The sequence below is a fragment of the Pongo abelii genome, chromosome 4 (assembly GCF_028885655.2).
Source record: "Pongo abelii isolate AG06213 chromosome 4, NHGRI_mPonAbe1-v2.0_pri, whole genome shotgun sequence".
Classification (NCBI taxonomy): Eukaryota; Metazoa; Chordata; class Mammalia; order Primates; family Hominidae; genus Pongo; species Pongo abelii.
In genome coordinates, this window is record NC_071989.2 from 88,366,388 (window position 1) to 88,391,286 (window position 24,899).

General features: G+C 37.8%; 1 protein-coding gene across 11 annotated transcripts in view; it reads left to right on the forward strand.

Moving 5' to 3' along the window:
- The window catches only part of MSH3 (mutS homolog 3), a 228,349-nt gene that overhangs the window by 128,279 nt on the left and 75,171 nt on the right, over positions 1-24,899 (forward strand). For all 11 annotated transcript variants that reach the window (NM_001131571.1, XM_063723860.1, XM_054555021.2 and 8 more), the window contains 3 exon segments: positions 2,693-2,809; positions 10,691-10,798; positions 15,954-16,065. In NM_001131571.1, coding sequence (NP_001125043.1) covers positions 2,693-2,809; positions 10,691-10,798; positions 15,954-16,065 — 337 coding nt within the window.

The following is a 24,899-nucleotide window of genomic DNA, read 5'->3' on the forward strand; positions in this document are numbered from 1 at the left end:
CGGCTAATTTTTGTATTTTTAGTAGAGATGGGGTTTCACCCTGTTGACCAGGCTGGTCTGAAACTCCTGACCTCAGGTGATTCACCCACTTCAGCCTCCCAAAGTGCTGGGATTACAGGCATGAGCCACTGTGCCCTGCCGTTTCTTATGGAACTTTTAACCAAGGAGATCATTATTTTTAACTCTTTATCGTTGATTTTAAAATGTTTTTCAAAAGGGTATCTTATTTTTACACATTTGTTTTCTTGTTTTGTAAATTATTGCTTTATTTTTATAGCACAGGGGACACATGGAAGAAAAGTTGAGGAACCTTCAATTGTAAGATTAATTTAGTTGCTTTTACTTCATGATGAATGCTATGCCTGACATTTCTTTTAAGAAGCTGCAATTTCATTTTCTACCTCACTGAGCTCCACATTTCTTTATTCTTAATGCCTTCCCTGGCACATAATTATTATAATTCTTTACATCTTTTTTTTTTGTAACCCAGATCATGAATTGATGAAAATAAATTAATCAAAAACAAATTTAGAGAACCACATTGGGACTCTGCCTTTTCTCCTTGGTTAGACACTAATCTCCAAGAGAGGACTCATTTAAAGACAAGGTATTAGGGAAGTATATACAGCTGTGAGTAGTATCCTTTGTGGAATATTTATTAGTACTGTTATCAATAAGTTGCACAAAGATGAGATTAAAATGGTACATTTGCCTAAGATGGTAGAAGAGGGACCAGTAGCTGGTAATAGTGTACAGGAATTCCGTTTTAAGGATGAAGGGAAATTTTGACATAATGTGTGAATGATTGTTAATTTATTACATAAATAATATACATATATACAAAAAATATATAATAATACAAATATATATATATTATTTATTTATTTATTATTATTATTATTATTTTTTAAATACGGAGTCTCTTTTTGTCAGCCAGGCTGGAGTGTAGTGGTGCAATCCCGGCCTACTGCGACCTCCACCTCCCGGGTTCAAATGATTCTCCTGCCTCAGCCTCCCAAGTAGCTGGGATTACAGGCACCTGCCACCACAGATGGCTGATTTTTTTTGTATTTTAGTAGAGATGGTGTTTCACCATTTGGCCAGGCTGGTCTCGAACTCAAGTGATCCACCTGCCTTGGCCTCCCAGTAATTTATTATTTTAACTTAAAAATAAAATGTTTATTATCCATTGCCACATCATCAGATGTTGAAGGCACAGGCATGGATTTCTTTCATTCTAATACCATCTTTTTTTTTTTAATGCTACCAGAAGCTGTACTTTAGATTTGAGTATTGTTGATTCTAGGGGATGTTTTCTCTTTTTGCAGGCATTCTTTCCTTTATCTGTTTTTGTCCTGTACCACAGCTAATGAATGAAATATGCGTTATGAAGAGAAATTACCAAAAACCATGTTAGTCTATCTACAACAATAACTGAAATATCTCCCTAAATGAGTTTTTCCAGAAGATAAAGCTTTGATAAATATGTTGGCATAGAAGTCTAGATGATATAATTTTAAAGCAACAAGCAAGGCGTAAATCAGTGACACCATCTTTCACATGTTCGGTAATGTAAATTGAATCAACAGATAAGATAGTTAGGGAAAGGTTCATTGCAGTTTATCTGTTTGGCCATAGGGTTTTGACAGAGATGGGTTAGAACATCAGGAGTCAGATTTTGAATGCAAAAGGCCCACCTCTAATCCAGCAACTTGACAAATTAAAGTGCAACAGTATGTTACAACAGTTGGGGAGCAAAAAAAGACCAGACACCTTGACCTTTTCTTCTTGAAGATTTATCATCATAATGACAGCATTAACAGCAGTGGCAACCACCAACACCACCACCACCACCACAACCACAATACTTATAGACGCTCTCCTAAGTGTTATTTGTTTGATCCTGTCAACAGTACCTATGAGGTAGATATTATTGTTCCTGTTTCATAGATGAGGAAAGTGATATTTAGAGAAGGTCTGTTCCATTTGTCCCAAATCACATAGCTAGTAAGTAAGTGGCAGGACCAAAGCCTCAACCTGGCTTCTCTGACTGGGGACCCATGGCATCCCCTGTTGTGCTCTAGCTACTGAACGGAGAGCAGAGATGATACTCAAGCCCAGATGGGGAGCATGTGGTATTTCTTCCTATCCAGAGCCACTGTGAATCTGCACAGATCACAGTATCCTGAAGATCTTTCTTAATTGCCTCCTGAATTAATGCATTGCTATTCTTTGTAATGCTTTTTTATTTTTCTTTTTTCACTGAAATACTTCAATCATACAGAAAAGCCCATAAATCAAAGAATAATACAACCTTCACCAATATATCTACCTCTCAGCTTTGTCTTATTTTCTTTTACCATATATGCTTCTGATCTTTTTTAAAGAGCATTTTCAGTTAGTATAATTTAAAGAAAAAAGCTTTCTGCCTATGAAATAAAAGTTCTAAACTCTGACTTTGCCATATGGGTATAATTTGAAATGCATTTTAAAAGGCTTCCTGAGCAAAGTCATATTCTTTGGAATCAGTAGAGTTCAGGACCATAATTAAAGAATGTTCTTCTGTTTACAGCTGTTTACTTTCAAGGTTCATCGGAGAATAATAAATAACTACCCTAATTTTCTAAAGTGATGGCATTTCGGATTTTTTACTAACCTTGATTTCCTATTTGTGTTCTTTCCCCTCTTCTAGCACAAAAGCTGTGAGCCGCTTTCACTCTCCTTTTATTGTAGAAAATTACAGACATCTGAATCAGCTCCGGGAGCAGCTAGTCCTTGACTGCAGTGCTGAATGGCTTGATTTTCTAGAGTGAGTTTACAATGAAAAATATAATCTGACTTTTTGCTATCAGAAACAGACTGGAAAAATCTTTCCATCAAAAAGAAGATAGAGATTACAGCTCATGACCCACCATAAAATAGTTGAGTACATGTGTTCTCTGATTTTATTTCTTTTTTTTTTTAACTTTTTTTTTTTTTTTGATACTGAGTCTTGCTTTGTCACCGAGGCTGGAGTGCAGTGGCACGATCTCGGCTCACTGCATTCTCCACCTCTCAGGTTCAAGCAATTCTCTGTGCCTCAGCCTCCTGAGTAGCTGGGATTACAGGCACCCACTGCTATACCCAGCTAATTTTTGTATTTTTAGTAGAGACGGTGTTTCGCCATGTTGGCCAGGCTGATGTTGTACTCCTGACCTCAAGTGATCCGCCTGCCTCAGCCTCCCAAAGTGCTGGGATTACAGGCTTGAACCACTGCACCCAGCCCCAAAGAAATTCTTAAAATCTACTGAAAGTTAAGATGGCCCTCTATACACCCTTCACCTAGGTTCATCACATGTTAGCATTTGCCACATTTGCTTTTTATCTCTCATGTATTTTTTTTTCTGAAACATTTGGAAGTAAGTTTTAGGCATCATAACACTTTACCCCTAAATACTTAAGCCTATGTCTTTAAAAATAAGGACATTCTACTATATAATCTTAACACCATTTATTATTACATCTAAAAAGTTAACATTAATTTTTTTTTTTTTTTTTGAGGTGGAGTCTCACTCTGTCACTCAGGCTGGAGTGCAGTGGCGCAATCTTGGCTCACTGCAAGCTCCGCCTCCCGAGTTCTCCCACTTCAGCCATTCTCCCATCTCAGCCTCCCAGGTAGCTGGGACTACAGGCGCACACCGCCATGCCCTGCTAATTTTTTTTTTTTTGTATTTTTAATAGAGACGGGGTTTCACCGTGTTAGCCAGGATTATCTCAATCTCCTGACCTTGTGATCCGCCCACCTCGGCCTCCCAAAGTGCTGGGATTACAGGCATGAGCCACTGCGCCGGCCAAAAAATTAACATTAATTTATGAATATATTTGAATTTCTTGAATTTTCCCAGTGTCCCCCCCCCACCGGCTTTAGATTTTAAAATGAAAGACCTAATCAACTTTTACATGTTGCATTTGGTAATTATCGTTCTTTAGTCTATTTGAACCTAGAATTGTCTGCCATGGTTTTTGTTTTTTTACCATGGTATTTTTTTGAAGAGTCCTTGCCATTGTCTCAAAGAATGCCTCATATTCTGGATTTATTGATAGTCATGTGCTCATATTGGCAGTTTTAAGTCATGGCGTGCTGGCCAATGTTTAACAGCCAGCTGTTTGGAAGGACAGTCATGTTTGTAGAGTTTGCTGATTTCTGTAAACACTCCCACCAGGGCTGATGTCAAGCTACCACTGGACTGGAGTTGGGAAGAAATGTACACAGTTGATTTTCATGAGTCCATAGGAACCAGCTCTAGGCCACCACTGGTCTGAGTACTTTATATATAAACTCAGTATTTTTCACGTGACCCCTGTAAGGCTAAGTATCATACCCAACTTACAAATGAATAAAGTAAGATGCAGAAATAAGAAGTTAATCTTCCAAGGGTAAGGGTTGGAGCCCAGATTCAGCCCCAGCCATCCGGCAGCCAGATGTCTGGCCTTTGCCAGCCTGCCCATGGTGAGCCTGCAGGCATCAGTCTAAATACATCTGTTAGTCCCTCACTTTAAAACTGTAAACAGGCCAGGCGCAGTGGCTCACACCTGTAATCCCAGCAGTTTGGGAGGCTGAGGTGGGCAGATCACTTGAGGCCAAGAATTCAAGACCAGCCTGGCCAAGATGGTGAAACCCTGTTTCTACTAAAAATACAAAAATTAGCCAGGTGTGGTGGCATGTACCTGTAATCCCACGTAACTCAGTAAGCTAATGCACGAGAATCACTTGAACCGGGGAGGCAGAGGTTGCAGTGAGCCGAGATTGCGCCTCTGCACTCCAGCCTGGGTAACAGAGTGTGACTCTGTCTCAAATAAATAAATAAAACCTTAAACAGTAAAAATTCAGTGACATCCTTCAGGGAGCTTTATTGTATTTCAAGTAATCAACCTGACAAATGAAAAAAACTAAAAACAAAAAAGATACGTGAGAATTTTTACAAGGTAGTAAGTTGGTACCAATCTTTTTGCCCTGAGGAGTCTTGAATTGTAAGACCAGGAAGAGATTCCAATTTACTTAAATCTTTTGAGATTATCTTGACTCAGAGTCTTGAATGCAGGGATGGAAATTTTGTCTATTCAGTTTCTTTTCTATTTCGCTTTCAATTTTCTATTTTAAGGGTTTTCAGGGCCTTTGAGTGTTTCAGTTCTCCTGGCTTTTTCCTTAGTATTACCACTGAGAATGTGAAAACTGAACTAAAATTACACCTTTCAGTCTTCAAGGACTCACATTCTAGAAGGGTCCTGGGATTTGGTGAGGTAATTTCATGTTCACTCTATTCAGACCATACATAATTTCATAGATCTGGCTTCTATTCTCTGTGATTATTCCAGACTAAAGAAAGTTGAGGTCTCCCAGGCTAATCATCCTAGTGTTATTCTTGATTCTTTCTTCCCTTTGGTCCCTTTATCTGTTACCAAGTTCTTTTTTTTTCCCCCCCCCGCTCTGCCACCCAGGCTGGAGTGCAGTGATACAATCATGACTCATTGCAACCTCTACCTCCCCAGCTCAAGCAATCCTTCCACCTCAGCCCCCTAGTAGCTGGGACCACAGGCATGCACCGCCACACCTGGCTAATTTTTAAGTGTTTTTGTAGAGACAGGATTTCTCTATGTTCCCCAGCATAATCTTGAACTCCTGGGCTCAAGTGATCCACCTGCCTTGGCCTCCCAAAGTGCTGAGATTATAGGTGCCAGCCACTATGCCCAACCTGTTATCAAATTTCTGATTGTCTTTTTCCCCCTTTGAGGTGTTTCTTTGATTTGTCCCTTCTTCTGTTGTCTTCTAACAGCCCATTATTACCTGAAACCATTCTTACTGTATTGGCCTTCCGACTGGGCCTTCTACTAGGTTGACCCAGGAGTTTTTATTATATTATCCCTAGGCTGTAATTGAGAGCTGCGAAGAGTGAGCTAACAGTAAATATAACATCACAGAGGCATATGATACTCTAATTACTAAGTGAAGAAAATGATGTAAAGTAAAAGTATAATACAGTTTTATATGTGTATATTTATATAATGCACAGCATACAGACTTTTATATTTTTGAAGATTATATATGCTTATTATTGTATTACTAATATGCTTATTGGCCATGTGTATATCTTTGGAGAAATATCTATTCCTATATACATATGAACATATATATGTATATGTAGACTCAACATGTTAACTGATTATTTCTGGATGGTGAGGTTACTGGTGATTTTAATTTCTTTACTTTGCAAATGCAGTTGGCTCTTGATATCTGTGGGTTCTGCATCCATGGATTTAACCAACTGCAGATTGAAAATATTCAAGGAATGAAAAGAATGGTAGCATCTATACTGAACACATACAGGCTTTTTTTCCCCTTGTTATTATTTCTGAAACAGTACAGAATAACTGCTATTTATTTATAGCATTTACATTGTATTATGTATTATAAGTAATCTAGAGATATTTAGAGTCTATGGGAGGCTCTACATAGGTTATATACAAGTACTTTACCATTTTATGTAAGGGATTTGAGCATATTGGATTTTAGCATCTGCAGGGGGTCCTAGAACCAATCCCCTATGGATACCGAGGGGTGACTGAGCATGATTTCAGAAGTTCCTATAATGTACATATATTACTTTCAGAATAAGAAAAGTGTATTAAAGTTTTTATCCAAAAAAAGAATATTGGCTGAAATTTAGCTAGAGCATTTTGCAGCTAGAGCCCCCACTTGAGAGCAGAATTGATTGTTATGTACACTATTTATTGAGGTACCAGATGGTGTGACTATGATATCGTTAAAAAAATGATTAACCTCAATGAACCTGACATCAGAGGATTGAATACCAGCATTACAAATGTATTTGTCACTTACTGAGGTACTAACTGTTGTGCATTAGTCACATTACTTTTGATCAAAATGTTGTCAGAAATTAAGGCTGTAGACACTGTGGATTAAATCTTCCCTTGAAACATGTCTCTCTTTTTTTTGTTCTAGAAGATGGACTGTGTATATTCAGTAATCTTCTCAATTGCAAATTATTTAAAAATTGAATGATAATATCATATAATAAAAAATTATAGAAATTCATTTGCAAATATTTTCAATTTTTATTAACTTCAGATATCATTGAGCAACACTTCATGGTAAACTTCTCTAGTCATCATAACACTATAACAGCTTTAGAACCCAGGTGTCTTCATCTGCTTCCTATGGACCCAGCAATATCTTTTGGCCAGAGGTTAAATCATAGTGCCTTGACTTCATCCTTAAGTTGGTTGGTAGCATAGTGATAAAATTGCTTGTTGTTATGCTATAAACCCAGTCTATCAGATTGTTATCTGCGTTGACCATTTTTCAGCTTACCATTTTTCTAAGTATGGATAATCTCTTTGAAGTTTGGCAAAGTGTATCAAATGGACAAAGACCAAGAAGTCAAACAAGGCTTCTTTAAGAGTTATGATGTTATAGGTTTATGATAGTTTTTCATTTTATTCATGTCTTATTTATACCATTGACATCAGAAAGAGCATTGTTGTTCATATCAAAATAATTACTTTATCCCTTCTTGCTGTTTTGTTGTTTTAACTGAAATGGGACCCACTAAGAGCTGTGTTAACTCATTTCCATCTTAAGAATTAGATCATCAGAGACAGTTACCCTCGAGTCAAGCTGCTGAGTAGTAGCAAATTAGAGTCTTGAGGATCTGGGCAGACCTGAGAAGGAAGGAAAGAGTGAGAAAAAAATTGACCATTTGTTACTGCTAAAGCTGTGATACTCATGTCCAGAGAGGTAAGGGCAGAAATACCAAATATGGCTGCTTTCTGGCAAAAGAGAGGATGCCTAGATAGGAGGACCGGATGGGTCAGTAATTAGAACAAAGACAGCATACGCCACAGTGCAAGAGGGCAATGAGTGGTCAGATCTAAAGTCAGAGCCATGGCTGGTGCAGTGGCTCATGCCTGTAATCCCAGCACTTTGCGAGACTGAGACAGGTGGACTGCTTGAGGCCAGGAATTCGAGACTAGCCTGGCCAACAGGGGGAAACCCCGTCTCTACTAAAAGTACAAAAATTTACTGGGTGTGGTGGTGCATGCCTGTAATCCCAGCTACTCTGGAGGCTGAGGCAGGAGAATCGCTGGAATCTGGGAGACGGAGGTTGCAGTGAGCTGAGATCATGCCACTACACTCCAGCCTGAGTGAAAGAGCGAGACTACTACGTCTCAAAAAAAAAAAAAAAAAAAAAAAGGAAAAAAAATAAAAAAATAAATAAAGTCGAAGCCAGAGCAGGAATAACAAGGCAAAGTCAGTGGGCAGCCACTCCGGGTTTAGGGTGACTCTTAACTCTAAACACCCAGGGCAGTTAGGTCAGTGCAACATGTGGCATCTTCAAAACTAGAGAGCATTTTATTTTATTTTGTTTTATTTTATTAAATGTTTGTGGGTATATAGTAGGTGTATATATTTATGGGGTACGTGAGATATTTTGATACAGGCATGCAATGTGAAATAAGCATATCACGGAGAATGAGGTATCCATGCCCTCAAGCAGTTATCCTTAGAGTTACAAACAATCCAATTACACTCTTTAAGCCACTCCAAAATATACAATTAAGTTATTGACTATAGTCATCCTATTGTGCTATCACATAGTAGGTCTTATTCATTCTTTCTATTTTTTTGGACCCATTAGCCATCCCCACTTCCCTCCACATTTTAAAGTGGTGACTGAGGGCTGCCTATCTGATGTCAGGGGCCTGTCCCTTTTGTGTTTGTGGTTTTGCACAGATTCTAACACTGTTGGTGGGAATCATATTATTTGTTTTGATGAACTTTAATTCAGTGAGAAATAGATAAGTTATATTCATTATGTTCTGTCTACTCAGCAAATAAGTATACAGTATACTGTGAATATATTTTCGGTTCACAAAAAACACAGAAATGAAGCTGGATAGTTAAAATGTTTCTAGTATCTGGAAAAAGTCATTTATGTACAATACCTTATTCTAATAATACTAGAAATATCAGAAGTTACAGTTTTAAAAAGTCATAATGATTATATAGGAATAGTCCATCACTCTACTAGTGTAATCTGGATATCTTTTTCAAGCTAGGAAGCACTTTAGAAATCTTTGGATTTCAGTAGTAAACAGACTGTCTCAACATTTCTGAAACCCACACTACAACAGAGAAATGTTTTTTAAGAGAGGCATTTATTTTCTGTTTGTCGTCTTTTTCACGTTTTTGGATCATCTTTAAAAGGTCGTACAGAATATCTGAGCTACACTATTTTTTAAATGTAGAAAGTAGGCACATTATTTCTATTTTATTTCTATGTATGAACAAAAATAAGGAAAGATGCTAGTAGGAGTCTGTAAAATTGCACTGTGAAGTAGGGTGATAGGAAGAGCACAGTTTGAGTCTAGGCTCAATTGCTTTAGGCTAACTGCTTTTTCTCTCTGAACTTCATTTGTAAAACTTAGGTAATGAAGACCTACTTTTATGGTTGTTGTAAAGACAAAATATACAGTGGCTTCTTCATAGTCTTTGATTAGTAAATGTTTGTTTTCCTTTCAGTTTTCCTTTTGGACCTATTTACAGTTAGTTTATTACATTTTCTCATTTTCCAATCTTTGAAGAATTTGTGACTTATCACCACCTACTTAAACATTTTTTGTACCTCTTAATCTCTCTTGGAGGCAGAGTAGTTACTATAAAGATTTAAGCTCAGCTATATATTTCCTGTTACTTAAAAAGATACTTTATACTTGGCCATTCTTAAAAATTAACTTTTGGGTCCTTTTTGTAGTTTAATTATGTACACTTCACACATCCACAATTGATCACTACATACAGATGTCCACAATTTATACGACACTACACACATTGACATAAAATACTATGATATGAGATAATGGGATAATTTAAGAAAAAAGAAAAAAGTATTCATGTATGTTTTCCGAATAAGTTTTTCATTAAAAGTCATTTAGGCTTTTAGATCAATAAATATTATAGTTTTAAGTAGCCAGAGACTTGAGGCAATGACCATTATCTTTTAAAAAACAAATCTAAAATTTAGTTTTTATATGCATTATTAATAAGATAAGATAAGTGAAAAAAGTACCTTTTCCCCTTGTCTTCAATAAATATTTATTACAGTGTTTATTTTATGCCGACGTTATAAACTAGATGTTAGGTCTACCATGGGGTTAATGAGATAGACAATCTGCTCTCAAGAAGCTTCCAGTTTAGTGTGAGAGAAAGGTATTGAAACTGTTGTTCCAGGTTTGGAGGATGCTATGAAGGAGAAGCACAAGGGAAGCTGATCCACATGAATATTTCATGATGTTATTGAAGCGAAATGAAAATGACTGCTATATTTATGTTATATTTTAAGTTCAAATGTCAGGATCAGATGAAATCTGTGGTATATTCTTAATAGTTTATATCTTTACATAGAAGTTGTTTTAAATTTATATACAAAACAAAAAGAAGCCTCAATAATTTAGTTATTATATTAAAAAGTAAAGCTGTTTGGTGTAATCTCCATCTCTCTTAACTGTTAGGAATGCCTGCTAATCATCTGTGTGCTTACACTAGCTGATAAAGTGATTGCTTGTTGTAGAGCTATTATAGGTTTAAGAAATCAGTTTGCTCACCTTTTTGTTGTTGCTGCTGCTTCCGTAGGAAATTCAGTGAACATTATCACTCCTTGTGTAAAGCAGTGCATCACCTAGCAACTGTTGACTGCATTTTCTCCCTGGCCAAGGTCGCTAAGCAAGGAGATTACTGCAGGTAATATATTTTTCATTTTCCCCTTTATCAGTGCTTTAGATAAGATGATATTATTCAATTAATTATAGTGTCTTTATTATAAAATATTACAGTTACTCAAATGTGTTAGACTCTTGGGAAAGCTGAATGTCATACATATATAGCTTGATTTGAAAATTAAATTCATTTCTTGCTTGCTCTGTCACTGCGTACAATGAAAGCAGATGTTAAAGTTTATGTGGGTGACATTTTTATAAAGTTTCAGCACTCTTTTCATTTGTTAGCTTTTACTTGAACACTTTTATAATTATAAAAGTTTGATTAGGCAAGAAAAGACAGAGAAGATAGGGACTGGGGACATTTTAGTGATCTGTTCCTTTTGTTAAGAGCCCATATTCATCCCACTATTCTTTATTGACCTCTAAACATCCCAACATGGAATATTTATTCTCTTTTTCATAAAGGATGTTAGCACAAACAAATCTAACTTTAAAATTCAGATGGCTGAGCACACTGGCTCACGCCTCTAATCCCAGCACTTTGGGAGGCTAAGGCAGGCAGATCACGAGGTTAAGGCATCGAGACCATCCTGGCTAACACAGTGAAATCCCATCTCTACTAAAAATACAAAAAAATTAGCTGGGTGTGGTATCACATGCCTGTAATCCCAGCTACTCAGAAAGCTGAGGCAGGAGAATTGTTTGAACCCGGGAGGTGGAGGTTACAGTGAGCCAAGATCGTGCCACTGCACTCCAGCCTGGGCAAGAGAGTGAGACTGTCTCAAAAAAAAAAATTTTTTTTTTCAGACAAAACTTTCATACAAGTTGTATGTTTTCCAAAGCTTGATTTTATATATACTTAAGAAAAAATAAGACTAGGCTTGGTGGCTCATGCCTGTAATCCCAGCATTTTGGGAGGCTGAGGCAGGAACATCTCTTGAAACCAGGATTTTGAGACTAGCCTGGGCAACATATGGAGACCCTATCTCTACAAAAATTAAAAAATTAGCTGGGCGTGGTGGTGCACACCTGTAGTTCCAGCTGCTTGGGAGGCTGAGGATTGCTGGAGCTCAGAAGTTTGAGGCTGCAGTGAGCCATGATAGTGCCCATGCACTCCAGCCTGGGTGACAGAGCAAGTGCCTGTCTCAAAAAAAAAAAAAAAAAAAAAGGGATACAATTTAAAAAATACAAAATTAAATAAACGTGTTCAAGTTCAAATGTTTTATTCTTTCCAGGAAGCATCTAGATTATTCCCTTCACTGCCATAGATGTCATCAGTATGCTTTCTTGCTATGCGTGTTCTATCCTAGTGTAGCCTCACAGCTCTGTGAGTTATCCTTTGCATCCTATTCTGCCAGGAAGCGTTTTGTCATTATATAATTTTGATAGCAACAGAATAAGTCGATGTAAATTTTAGTGCAGAATAAATCCTTAAAATTTTGTTCCAAAGTGAAAATCTTCCTGGTAAATCATATCAGTGTCATGAATATTATATAATGATTTCACTTGGCAGAGCACCTAGGATTTTATTTTAAAATTAATGTCACAAATACTTTCATCTTTTTCTTTTACAATGAATTTGTAACCCACCTAGATAAAAAATCTTGTCTTCAGAATTACACTCTAAAATCCCAAAACTATCCTTTTTTCATAACTTTGTCTCTCTCCAACAGATGATTTCAAATTATTTACTCAGAAGACACTGTAGTCACTTTCTTTGTTTTGTTTTTTCTTTTTTTTCTTGTGACAGAGTCTCACTCTGTGACCCAGGCTGGAGCGCAGTGGTGCGATCTCGGCTCACTGCAACCTCTGCCTCCCAGGTTCAAGGGATTCTCCTGCCTCAGCCCCTTGAGTAACTGAGATTACAGGTGTGTGCCACCATGCCTGGCTAATTTTCGTATTTTTGGTGGAGACGGGGTTTTACCATGTTGGCCAGGCTGGTCTCGAACTCCTGGCTTCAAGCAACCCACCTGCCTTGGCCTCCCAAAGTGCTGGAATTATAGACGTGAGCCATAGCGCCTGTCCTGTAGTCACTTTCTTTGCAAAATGTGAGAGCATCTGGGATTTTATTAGCCATATATATTTAAGAAGAATAATTTAGGAAAGCAGTATTTATTGGTGTTATGAGTAAGTTCAGAAATGTGGTTACACATGAAAGTTCTGAGTCAAAGAACTATAGGAGGTCGTTGGTAGCATATTATGCTTTTGAAAAAGACCAATGAATCACCAAGAAACTGATGAAAAGATGTTCAATCTTAGTAATCAGTGAGTGCAAATTAAAAGAATGGGATAACGCTGTTTACCTGTTATGTTGACAAACATTAGAAAGTTTAATAATACCAACTTTAAGTGAGGGTATGAGAAAACAAGTTAACTTTCATATCCTGCTTGTAGGAAGGTAGATTGGTGTATCCACTCTTGTCTATTAAAATAAAAAATATGCATACCCTATGACTTAGGAATCCCACTTTAAAAATTTACTCTAGCTTTGGGAAACACTTGGACTTGTACACGTGGAGATGTGTGTAGGATTGATTGTTCATTGCATCATCGTTTATAAGTAAGAATTTGGATGCAATCTAAATGTTTAACAGTGGAAAATGTGTAGCAGCTTTGAAAGAATGCTGAAAATCTGACAAGAAGTGATCTTCAGTATACTCTACCATAAGGGCCTGTTGAACCTAATTTCAGTTTCTTAAAGGCCATCTAACGAACAAAGACAAAGTTTACTTTTTTTCCTTTAAAAAGGAGAGTAAAACTTACTTTGTCTTACACTTACCATGTGGGTTTATTGGATTGTTTTATAAACGTAAGATGCATTTTGGGATCTTTAGTGATCTTATTTTTTCTGTATCTTGGAACATTTTGTTATTTCATCATCCTGAGAATTGTTTTAACATTGTTTATCATTTGTTTCAACTATACTATAAAAGTCTAAAATGAAAAGAAAATGAGAGAATGATGATGCAGAACTGAGGGGAGAAATCACTATCACATCATCCTTCTGTTTTCTTATTGTATTGCCCGTGTTACATCATCTTCCAAGAAGGTATAAAAGAAGAGTGCAGATGCCACAGTTGGAGTCTGCTTCTAATTTTCATTTAACACAGTTGAAAATTCAGAGTTTTTCATTGTTCACCCATAAAGGCAAAGAGAACAAAATTGACAGAAGGCCTTTCATAATTATTAGCTTAATCAGATGATGAATGTGAAGAGAAAGAAACCAGTGCCCTGGATATTCATGGTGATGGTGAAATTTCATGTATCAGCAAAATCTGAGATTCTGAATGCTCAGACAATATCCTAGGTGAATTTTCTCAAACTCAAAAATTGGTATGTGAATAATATATTTGTAAGGGCAAAATGAACTCTGTTATTCTCGTCCAGTTAGTCATTCAATAGGAAACATTCATCATGTAATATTTGGTGACAAGAACCTGGACTGTCCTGTTTTGCTGAAAGATGTGATAGTATTCTTCTATCTTTTATAATATTTATTCACTAAAATTTACTTGATACAATTTATAGGTTACAATTTATAGACAGATAGGAGATTGAAAGGATATAGATGATGTAGAAATAAAGGTACTCATTTGATTATTCTAATTGGTGTTGATAAGTCAAAAAATGAAAATTTTTTTGCAATTATGGAGCAAAGATGACCATCTCTTTAAGAAAATTATGAGCTTTAAAAGATTTCAAAAACTTCTTCAAGTATTTGCATTTTTGTTGATACAAATGTGAAAAGAATCAGAAATAATCAGCTCTACAACCTATTAGAAATGTATTGAAATTTGGAATTTAGTATTTATGAATGAATATGTTCCAGATGCATGCTTGACGGCTGATGAGCAATGACATTCAGAATGTCTTACCCATTTCAGATATATATGCCTTGAAAATCAGGAGAATATGGAATAAAACTTTTGAGATTTGCTGTGTTTAAATTCTTACTAAATTTGTCATGAGGTTGATTTTTTTTACTGTCCCCTTATTCTCATTTCTGTAAAATTATTTGTGAAATGACTTTAAAGGAATATATTAAATCCAGGGAGACTCTGTCTCAAAAAAATAAATAAATAAAAATAAGTCTGTCAGTATAAAAAAAAAAATCCAGATAGTAAATGGTGAAATCTATTTTGTGTGTGTGTACTGAGAGTTAAAATAAACTATTGAATTTTTTAAGTTACAGAATGATATATTACAGTATGACTTTTCTAAAGAAATCACAACCAGTGTGATGCATACATAAACATAAATGCACAGAAGAAGGTTGGAAAGGGTAGACACCAAGCTGGTCTCAGTAGTAACATCTGGGAAGGAGAGCTGAGAGTAGGGCAGGGCTCAGAGGTTCTTGAATACACAGCTAAAGCTGTAGATAAAACAGATATAGAGGTCTTTAAAAAACATAAAGAACAACAAGGCCAAAAAATGATTCTTGTATCAAAGTAAAAGATACAAAAGACCATAGAAAGATGTTTCAATTGAACAGTGTATGAAAATTTTAGGTCATTTCGTTTCCAAGTCCAACACATAGTTTATATTAATAATCACATCTAGAAATAATTTTATGTGATTTACTTTATTATATTCATTAATGAAAATAAGTAGCAATAATCTGAACTGTTATCTTTACTAATGAAAATATTGATTTGATCTCAGACAACAATAGAAAAATGAAAAATAAAGCCCAGCATGATGACATGCACCTATAGTCCCAGCCTCCTCAAGAAGCTGAGGCAAGAGGACCACTTGAGCCTAGGAGCTTGAGGCTGTAGTGTGCTATGATTGTGTCTGTGAATAGTCACTGCACTGCAGCCTGGGCAGCACACTGAGACCCTATCTTTTAAAAAAAAAAAAAAAAAAAGAAAAAAGAAAAAAAAAGATCTTGTAAAGGTAAACTACAAGGGTGAAGCCATTTATAAGACTCTTCTAAAGTATGTGCTTCATTGCACTATTATAATAATAAATGTTTTCCCAATTTTGATTTTATAGTTCAGATTTAACTTTTATACTCAAGGTTTTATTCTGGACATATGTTCTTAAAATCTATGTTTAAAGTTTTGTTTTCTGTCGTACAAACAGAGTACTGAAATTTTTCATGCTATCTTAGAGTTTTGTTTTTTTTTTAAGGCTATTTCCATGCCTAGTAAATTGAAACATATTTCTTTTTGCAGACCAACTGTACAAGAAGAAAGAAAAATTGTAATAAAAAATGGAAGGCACCCTGTGATTGATGTGTTGCTGGGAGAACAGGATCAATATGTCCCAAATAATACAGATTTATCGGTAAGTACTTTATGCCAAAAAATAAGTCGATGATAACATCCCAAACTTTTAAATACCAAAGAAACATTTTTATAATTAAAAGTTACCCAGATTTCAACTTTGGCTTTAAATGGGCTAAGCCTGGACATAGTTTTATATTTACCACGAAATGTGGAATTGGTGCTATTTCCAATGCAAGATTATCAATAGGTTTAGTAACTAAAAGTTTAGTTCTAATTAGTTATCCTAGGTAACCCAATAAAGATATTTTACATTTGTAAATACCCAGTATGCAAATAGAGTTGGAATTATACCATAGTTTTGCAAATTCATATTAGCATGTAGTGTTCCATCCTTTGTACTGTGACTATTTTCAGATGTTCTGTGAAAGAATCAGAGATGCCTTTGCAGATTCAAGTGATGAGAATTTTCATTATAGGGGCTGGATTTCTCTTACATAACACAAATGATCCTGAATACTTAATTTATTTAACACATACTTACTGAGTGCCTGTGTCTCAGGTAATGAAGTATTAGGAACAGAGACTAGTAAGCAAGACAGAACTCTTCCTTGCCCTCACAGAGCTTGTTGTATAGCAGAGAAGATAGGCTAGTGCAATACAGCTTAGTGCATGGCATGATAGAGGAGACCAGGCTGGCCTGGGGATAGGTAACAGATTGGTCTAACCCAAGGGCAGGGAAGCATTGAGGAATGTTCCCCAGGGAGGAGATACCAACTGAAGAATGAGTCAGTGCAAGCCAACGTGTTGAAGGGGAGTATTCCAGGTAGAAGAACCAGCATGGCAGATATTGGAAGTGAAGCATAGCAGGAGGAATTCAAGGAACTGAAAGATGTTAAGTAAGGTTGGAGTGCAGCGTGTGAACAAAGAAGTGTTCAGAGATAAGGAAGAGGCCAGTTCACTCATATCAAGAAATTTGCATTTTTCCCCCTAAAAGATTAAGAATACTAGCAAGAGAGTGATAGAAGCTGGGTAAAAATAGTGAAGTCATGGCAGGGTGTTTGAGTTCCATTGTCAAAGCTAAATGGAGCTGGGCACTGAAGTGGTAAGGATTGATCTTATTCGGTAATACTCCTGCATAGGGAAGAGTCTGATGTGAACTGAACTTGACTTCATTTTGGCATAGATGACTGGGTGTTTTAAAGGGAGTATGAGGGAACAGGGAAAGGGAATGAGCTGGGGGAGGAGAGCGAGTGAGGTGTGGTTATTTGAAACCCATCTGGGTTTACTAATTGTTTGCTTATACCACATTTCAAAGAGTCAGCTCTCTGGTCCTTAAGAAGACAATTCTGGGTGATAGATTTACATCCCAAAGGGGCAGAAAAAGTTTTTATAATTGCAAGCTTTCTAAGGTAACTGTTCTAAGAAGGGCTTCAGCATCTGGGTGCCTGTCACCAAATTTTGGCTGGAATGGTGAATCCTGGCAGCACTGAGCTTTCTCAGGCAACTTTTAGTTGCCCTACTTTTAGTGGGGCTGGGGTCATCCTAAGGATGCAGCCTTGAGCTGTTAGAAACTATGCTAGTGGGCTAACTTCTAAGTAGGGAGGGTGGACAAAATCATTTTTACTCAAAGTCTGTAGGTTTTTATAGGTCAAAGTTGAGAACTAGTCCAGAAGAGGGCTCAGAGAAACCTGATGAGAATTTGGTCAAGGACATGGGGTAAAACGGTATGGTGATGGGTCAAAAAATTAATATGTAGGGAGTAGTTATGTGAGAGAGAAGGTATCAGAGAATAAAATGCCTGACTTTCAGATATCAAATGTGTTGTTTTTCTGGTTGATGGCAAGATCCTTTGTATGGCTATGGAAGGTGGGTAGCAGAAGGGAGAAGGTCTTTGGAGATGAAGAGATCAAGAAACAGAGTTTGGGAAAAAGTTGTTCATGTGAATGTTGAAATCTAAGATAACAGCAAGATATGCCATAGAGGACAACAGGGATCCAGGTGTCTGAGATTGCGAGGAATGGCGATTGGAAATCCTGAAGTTTATAGATGGCTTAGATTGAGGACAGACAGTGGTAAAGCCCTAAAGAAGAGCTTCTGAACCCTGAACCCTGAGGTACATGGTCCATGGTTGGATGTGGCAGAAAAGGTCGGCCCCCAAATGAGAGAGCTGCAGGGGAATAACAAAAAGCCAGCCAGGTTTCATTTTAGTGTATGAAGGAAATGTTAAGCAAGGTGGTTAGAAACAGAAGTACTAAGGAACTTTTCTGAGGACAGTGAAAGAATTGAGATGTAGGGGAGCATTTGGAATGTAGGTCAGAGAAAGCTCAGAATAGTAGCGAGCTGGGACTGTAACAGAGTATTCTACCTCGGGCTGTGAGCAAAGGTGGCAGAGATGTGTGGCATGGTGCATTTGGCTGGCCATGAGAGGGGGATGTGAAGGGAAATACTTTGAATGACATCTAGTTTAATTTATAATATGCATTTTCATATCATAACAAGACTTGTTGGTAGTATATAATGCATGTCTTAGTCTATTCAGGCTGCTGTAACAAAATATCATAGACGGAGTAGCTCATAAACAACAGAAATTTATTCCTCAGAGTTCTAGAGGCTGGAAAGTCCAAGATCAAGGTACCAGCAGATTCAGTTTCTGGTGAGGGCCTGTTTCCTGGTTCCTAGATGACACCTCACATGGTGGAATGGGTAAAGGGTCTCTTACCCATGTATTCACACGGTGGAAGGGGTAAGGGGTCTCTCTCAGGCCCTCATGAACTTACCATCTCCTGAAGTCCCCAGCTTCTAATACCATTGCTTTGAGGGTTAGGATTTCAACATATGAATTTGGGAGAGACACAGATATTCATACCATAGCAACCTAAGACCCAATGTCTATAAACTTGTTCATTCTTTTTAGGAAATTTTTATATGTGGTAGTCAAACAAGTTAATAAGTACCAATCTTTTTATTGTCTTTAAAAAGAAGACTATGTCTTGTGAGAGGCCGAGGCAGGAGGATTAGTTGAAGTCAGGAGGTCGAGACCAGCCTGGCCAACATGGCAAAACCCTGTCTCTACTAAACATAAAAATTAGCTGGGCATGGTGGTGCCTCCCTATGATTCCAGCTACTCAGGAGGCCGAGGCAGGAGAATTGCTTGAACCCAGGAGGCTGCTGCACTCCAGCCTGAGCAACAGAGCGAGACTGTCTCAAAAAAAAAAAGAAGACTATGTCAACATAAGAATTTTTTTTCAGTTCTCATAATACCAGTAGGATATAGCTTTTCTTGAGAAAGTAATATAAGTTAAATATAAACTAAGCAACTAAATATTAGAACTATAAGTTTCTTAAAATAATTTCCTGTTACTGTTTCCATGCCCATCTACTTGACCTCAAGAATATTACCCTTGGGATTGACTTCTTTATTTCTTTTTTCCTTTCCTTTTTCATTCTTTTTCTTTTAAAACATATGTTACACTTTAATAAAGCAAGATTTGAAGAACTGAAATAGCCTTCTGTCTAATTACAATAATGTTTTAAAGAAACATTGAACTCTTACATTTAAATCTTTACAAAATAAATGGAGTAATTTTTTTTTCAAGCAGGCACCTCAGAATATTCCAGAATATTCGTTTCTATTACATATGCTTTTTCTAACTTGAGTAGGAGTTGATATAGAACTGTTGCTATGGTGAAGTGCATTCTATTTTTCAGGGTAAAAATTTATATATAGGGATAGTGTTGAGAAAGAACTTACGTAAAATTCAATTTAAAATATTTTATGGATGTTAATTATAAAATATACCCTGAAAATAATTTCAAAGTTAAATGACATTGTTGTTTTTGATAATCATGTGGTTTTAAGAACTGGTGCTTTGTACATGTAATTATAAGTATACTTTTCTGTATTCTGTATTACATGAACTTATTATAGTGCTTCTGAATAAGCCAACTTTCTGCCCGCTTTTCCTCTCCCAGTTTTAAGAATACTTTTTAAAACCCTCTTCCTTTTTGTCCCCTTCCTTGATTCACTATATAATCCAAGCATTTATACATGTGGTCACCGCTGGAGCTCCCTCCTCCACCCTGCCCACCTCCATGGATTCTCTACTCTGCAGCCACAGGGCTTCTGGAACATGCCATGCCACTCTCCCTTTTGAATTCATGCTTCACACTCCAGCCAGATTGGACTTCATGCCGTTCCCAAGTCACTGTGCCTCTGGGACTTGGCAGATGGCGTTCCCACTGCCTAGAATGTCATCTTTCCCCACCCCACCCACTCTCGCCTCACACACTCCAACATCCACCCACCCACCGCCCACCCGACTCCCCAGCTCTGGCTTGTTCAAGTCTTGCCTTGGATGTCAGCTCTTGCACTCAGCCTTCCTTTGCCCAGGTGGGATGGGTAACCCTCTCACATACCCTCACCACTCTATTTCTCCACATCTCAGTACTTATTCCACCAAATTATAATCATTCTTTTTTTGTCTGCCTTTCCCAGTGGACTGTAAGCATGAAGAGAACAGGGACTACACCTCTGTCACCTATGTGTAATCCCAGGATCAGTCACAGTTCTCTGGCACATAGCTGGCACCTAATCAGATTTATTAAATCAATAAGGATTAGCTAGAAGCATTCAGCAGTCTCTAAGTCTCACTTGAAATTTTTGCCTTTTATTTTCTACACAAAATGTTTTTTTTCAGGATATTATATGGGGATTTCCCCAATTTACAGAATAATTTTATTGTCAAACTAAAAGGGAAATTGGGGATCTTTTAGTGTAACCACGTCTTCATACTTCTGAGTAAACTATGGTTCAGAAAGGGGAAATGATCTGCCAGAGGTTACTCAGGCTGGGTCGTCTTGAACTGTTTCCCAAAACATAAACATATTTTAAGGCAAGCCAGTGCTTTCCAACCTTTTTCACTTTGCATCACACAGAAAATGATAGTATTTTAATGGAACACTGGATTAAAAGGAGAAGGAAGAGGTTGCTCAGAGGCCAAGGAGGCTGGCCCAGGGACTGTGGCCACCCCAGCCCCACCCACCACCTGTGGGTTAAGGGGTCAGTATCTTGGCACCCCTGTCACCTTGTGAGGCAGCCCAGGATTGCTGCTTAGGGAAACCCCAGCGTACCCACTGCAATCTCAACTCTTCCAGGATTGTTTGTTTGTTAAACCAAATGACTCTTTTTTTTTAGTGGATGGATTTTCAACAGCAGTTAAAGTCGGGGTTTTCAGTTCATTTGTAGGGTTTTTGTTCTTAGTATAGATAATATAAATTTCAACTAATGGAGGGGAGGGGAAAGAGTGATTGACAGCTTCTCAGTTTGTTGGGTGGGAAGAAAATGAGTCAAACGTGCAGAACAGGAAGATTCCCAGGAAGCGCTCGAACCCTGTAGCTCTCTAGCCCAAGCAGAATTCACAGCCCAGGTGTTTTATTGCTGGGGCAGGGTAGACATTGAGATGCTAGTCACAGTCCCTTCTTGTGAGATCAAGATGGGCCTAGGGTGCTTCAGTCATTAGCTCCACATGTGGTGTGGAATGGGTGCTCACACGTTTGTTACATGAACAAGTGCTTGAAGCTGGTAAAGATGAGGACAGATTTCCCAGTTCCTTCCCTTATCTCAGTACAAATAATGTCTAGCTGGCCCAGAAATACTTGCTTTGGCTGTATAAAAGTTTAAAAGACTAGTTACAGTAATATTCATAAGCTGTTGACAATTTGTGCCTAATTACCAAGCGCAACAGTAATAATACATACCATAAAATATGTCTAAACTTTAAGCTTAATTTAATTCCATGGCTAAATTATATTCTCACAGATTCTGCTGTAAAGGTGTTTTTCACATAGCATGATCTTTGAATCATGGGCCCATGGATTAAAATTCTAGGAAATATTAATGGCAATTGAATATTATTTTCTTGTCAGTCCTTTCCTCTGGTTCTCCTCTCTCCTGAAACGATGGATAGAGAAGGACATTTGACCTGCAGTTCTGACCTGCAGTGCTGTCTCTGCCCAGAATGGCCCTCCGCTCTCTTCTTAACTCTTAATCTGTCTGCATTAATTGGACTCACACTGTTCCTGCAGGACCCAACAAAACACTGCCTCTTCCTGAGAGCCTTCACCATCCCCTGGCCAGAAAAAATCCCTTTCTATTTGAGCACTTTCTTTGCTTTGTTTTTAAAGTTCTCACATACTACTTTTGTTACGCAGGTGTAGTGGGAAAGCGGCTCACAATGGTAGGAGATTTAAATTCAAATCCTGCTCTGCTGTCACTTCACCGTCATTTTGGATAGACCACGATTACTTGCTGGGCCTTAGTTTCCTCATCTGGAAAATGAGTTGGTTAGGCTGGGTCACAGTCAGCCCTCACACCCAGAGGAATGTAAATTGGGCAGGATCCAGGTGTTGGAGGAATTTAAGTCCTGACTTTGGCATCTCAGCATGCAGCTGGTGCTGCTCTCCAGCTTCATTTTCCCTCTTTCTGTTTCTGGTTCACCTTGGGTTAAAAGTGCAAAGATTTGGCTGAGAGCTCGTCTGGAGGAGGCTTTGACTCAAGAGTCTCTTACCATAACCTGCTGTTGATTGACATTTTTGAGGAATAAAACACTTTGAAACTACCAAAGTTTTTCAGCAGTCTGCAGCTGTTATAAAAATAGTTCTCCCATAATTCTTCTTTAAAGACAGTTGTCAATATTTATACCTGTCAAGGGAGATAGCACTTTTTTTTTTTTTTTTTTACAGAAAATTCGCTTTTCAGGTCTTAGAAATTAACATGTGACAATTTTATTTTTTTTTTTCTGCTGTACATCTGCTGACTTCAGGGATATTATGACTGTCCATCATTCTAGTGTACTCGGTGATGAACACATGGAGCGAAAGCATGTCTTCTCCTATTTAGTAGTGACTATGATTCCCTGTCATTGAGCAAGCGTCCCCATTGAGACATGTCAGAGGATGAACTTCACTTAACATTCCAGTTCTGCGACTTAGTTGTTTTACATTGCTGGGAAAGATATTTAGCTTCTCCAGGCCTCTGTTTCCTCACTTGTATAATGGGAATCCAGTAATATTAGTATTACCCTGTGACACTGTTGTAAGAACTAAATGAAGTGATACATATAAAATCAATTAGCACAGTGCCTGGCACTTGTTATCTGTGATTTTCTTAAGATACCTTGAAGTTTGTCTTTTATTTTTAGATCTTCTCTTCCCCCACAGAAGTTGACATTCTATGTGGAAGTTGCTTAGTTATCACAAGTTTTGACTTACTGTTTAGATACTGGATAAACAATACTAAGATGTTATTGATTGATGCTATTCAGACAGATATTGCCAATACTAAAGGGAACACATAAAAGAATGTACTTCTAGTCTCTTCATAGGTTTGCCAAGGCAGTCCTCTCTAGTTGTTATCCAGCAACATAGTCCCTTCAGCGCAATACTTCCAGCTTTTGTTTGCTGTCATTAATTAATTCATTCATCCCCCTTTAGTTTCTTGAGAACTTGCTCTGTGTGTGGCCTCCTTAGGCTTGGTGCTAGCCCAGCTTTGGGCACTGTCTAGGCCAGTCTGGTATTCCCAGTAGGCTCCAGAGTGTGTGGAGAGGTGATTATTGCCAACTTTCAGATTCTGGCTATTTGGTTAGAACATTCACTCATGCTAACTGGTCCTGCCAATAGATTTTATGTGTCTTTTATATCTGGGAACCCTTGATGTGTGCTGCCTCAAATACGCACGATCTTTCTAAAAGAGATTAGCATATTAGATGAGTGAAATTTCTTGACCATTTCCTTACTTATTGTGTCATCTTGGGAACCATGGAAACAAGAGGGTCATATATTCCTGACAGATTTTTATAGAGAAAGCAAATGATTGTTTTTGAAATGTAAACATGGTAGAAATCTCCGCTGTAATGCCTTTCGTATATTACATTCATCTCTTTGATCTATTTATTGGGTGCCTTCTTTGTGCCAAGCCTTGTTCTAGGCAACGGGGATGAACTAGAAGACACAATTCCTGCTCTCATGAGAACTTACTTTCTAGAAGTGAGATTGGTAATAAACAAGCAAGAAAATTCAGGTAATTTCAGAGAAGGTTGAAAACAAAATAAAATGGGCTGATGTGATAGAGAATGACAGAGCAGAGGGACTTCTGTAGATTGGGTGGTCAAGGAAGGTGTGTCCTAGGAGTTGATGTTTGAGTGTAGACCTGTAGAAAGGCCTTAAGGCAGGAATGAGCATGTTGTTTTCTGGCAGGTGGAAGGAGAGCAGAAATCAAGTCTGGCTAGCACCAAGTGAACATGGTGGAGGGTGGTAGAAGAATGGATCCGAGACAGACATGGCCTTTAGACTGTGACCTTTAGACACTTAGAAGTGCTCTGAGGATCTGGATGAGGGCTTTTAGCAAAAAACAAGTTCTGTTTTACTTTTTATGACAGTCACTCTGGCTGCGCTATGGAGAGTGGATTGTGGGCAGAGGAGAAGCAGGAAGACCCAGCAGGAGCCACTGCAGTCACCTGCCTGGGCAGTGGCACTGGGCATGGAGACAGGAGGTTTTATGTACCTAGAGGACCTCCTGATTCTTCAGTCTTGTGTCTTTTTTCCCGCTGGTGTTTACTAGAGTGCCTGGTGTACAACTTATCTCCCACTGGCAGTCTCTTAGGGCTTACTAAGAAAGCCACCATGTTGTCACCTACAAATATTTGAGTTTAGTGGGTTTAACACATTTAGCTTCTAAAGCCTTGAAGTTAGTTCTTCTTTGACATCCTCAAATCCTGGGGCAGGGGTGGTGGGGGCTGGAAAAAATCTGTCTCTACAACAGTATCCCCAAGTCTGACCAGGTTCACCATGTACCACTTTTCCCAGGTACTTCATGCAAACGAATTCCACAACTTC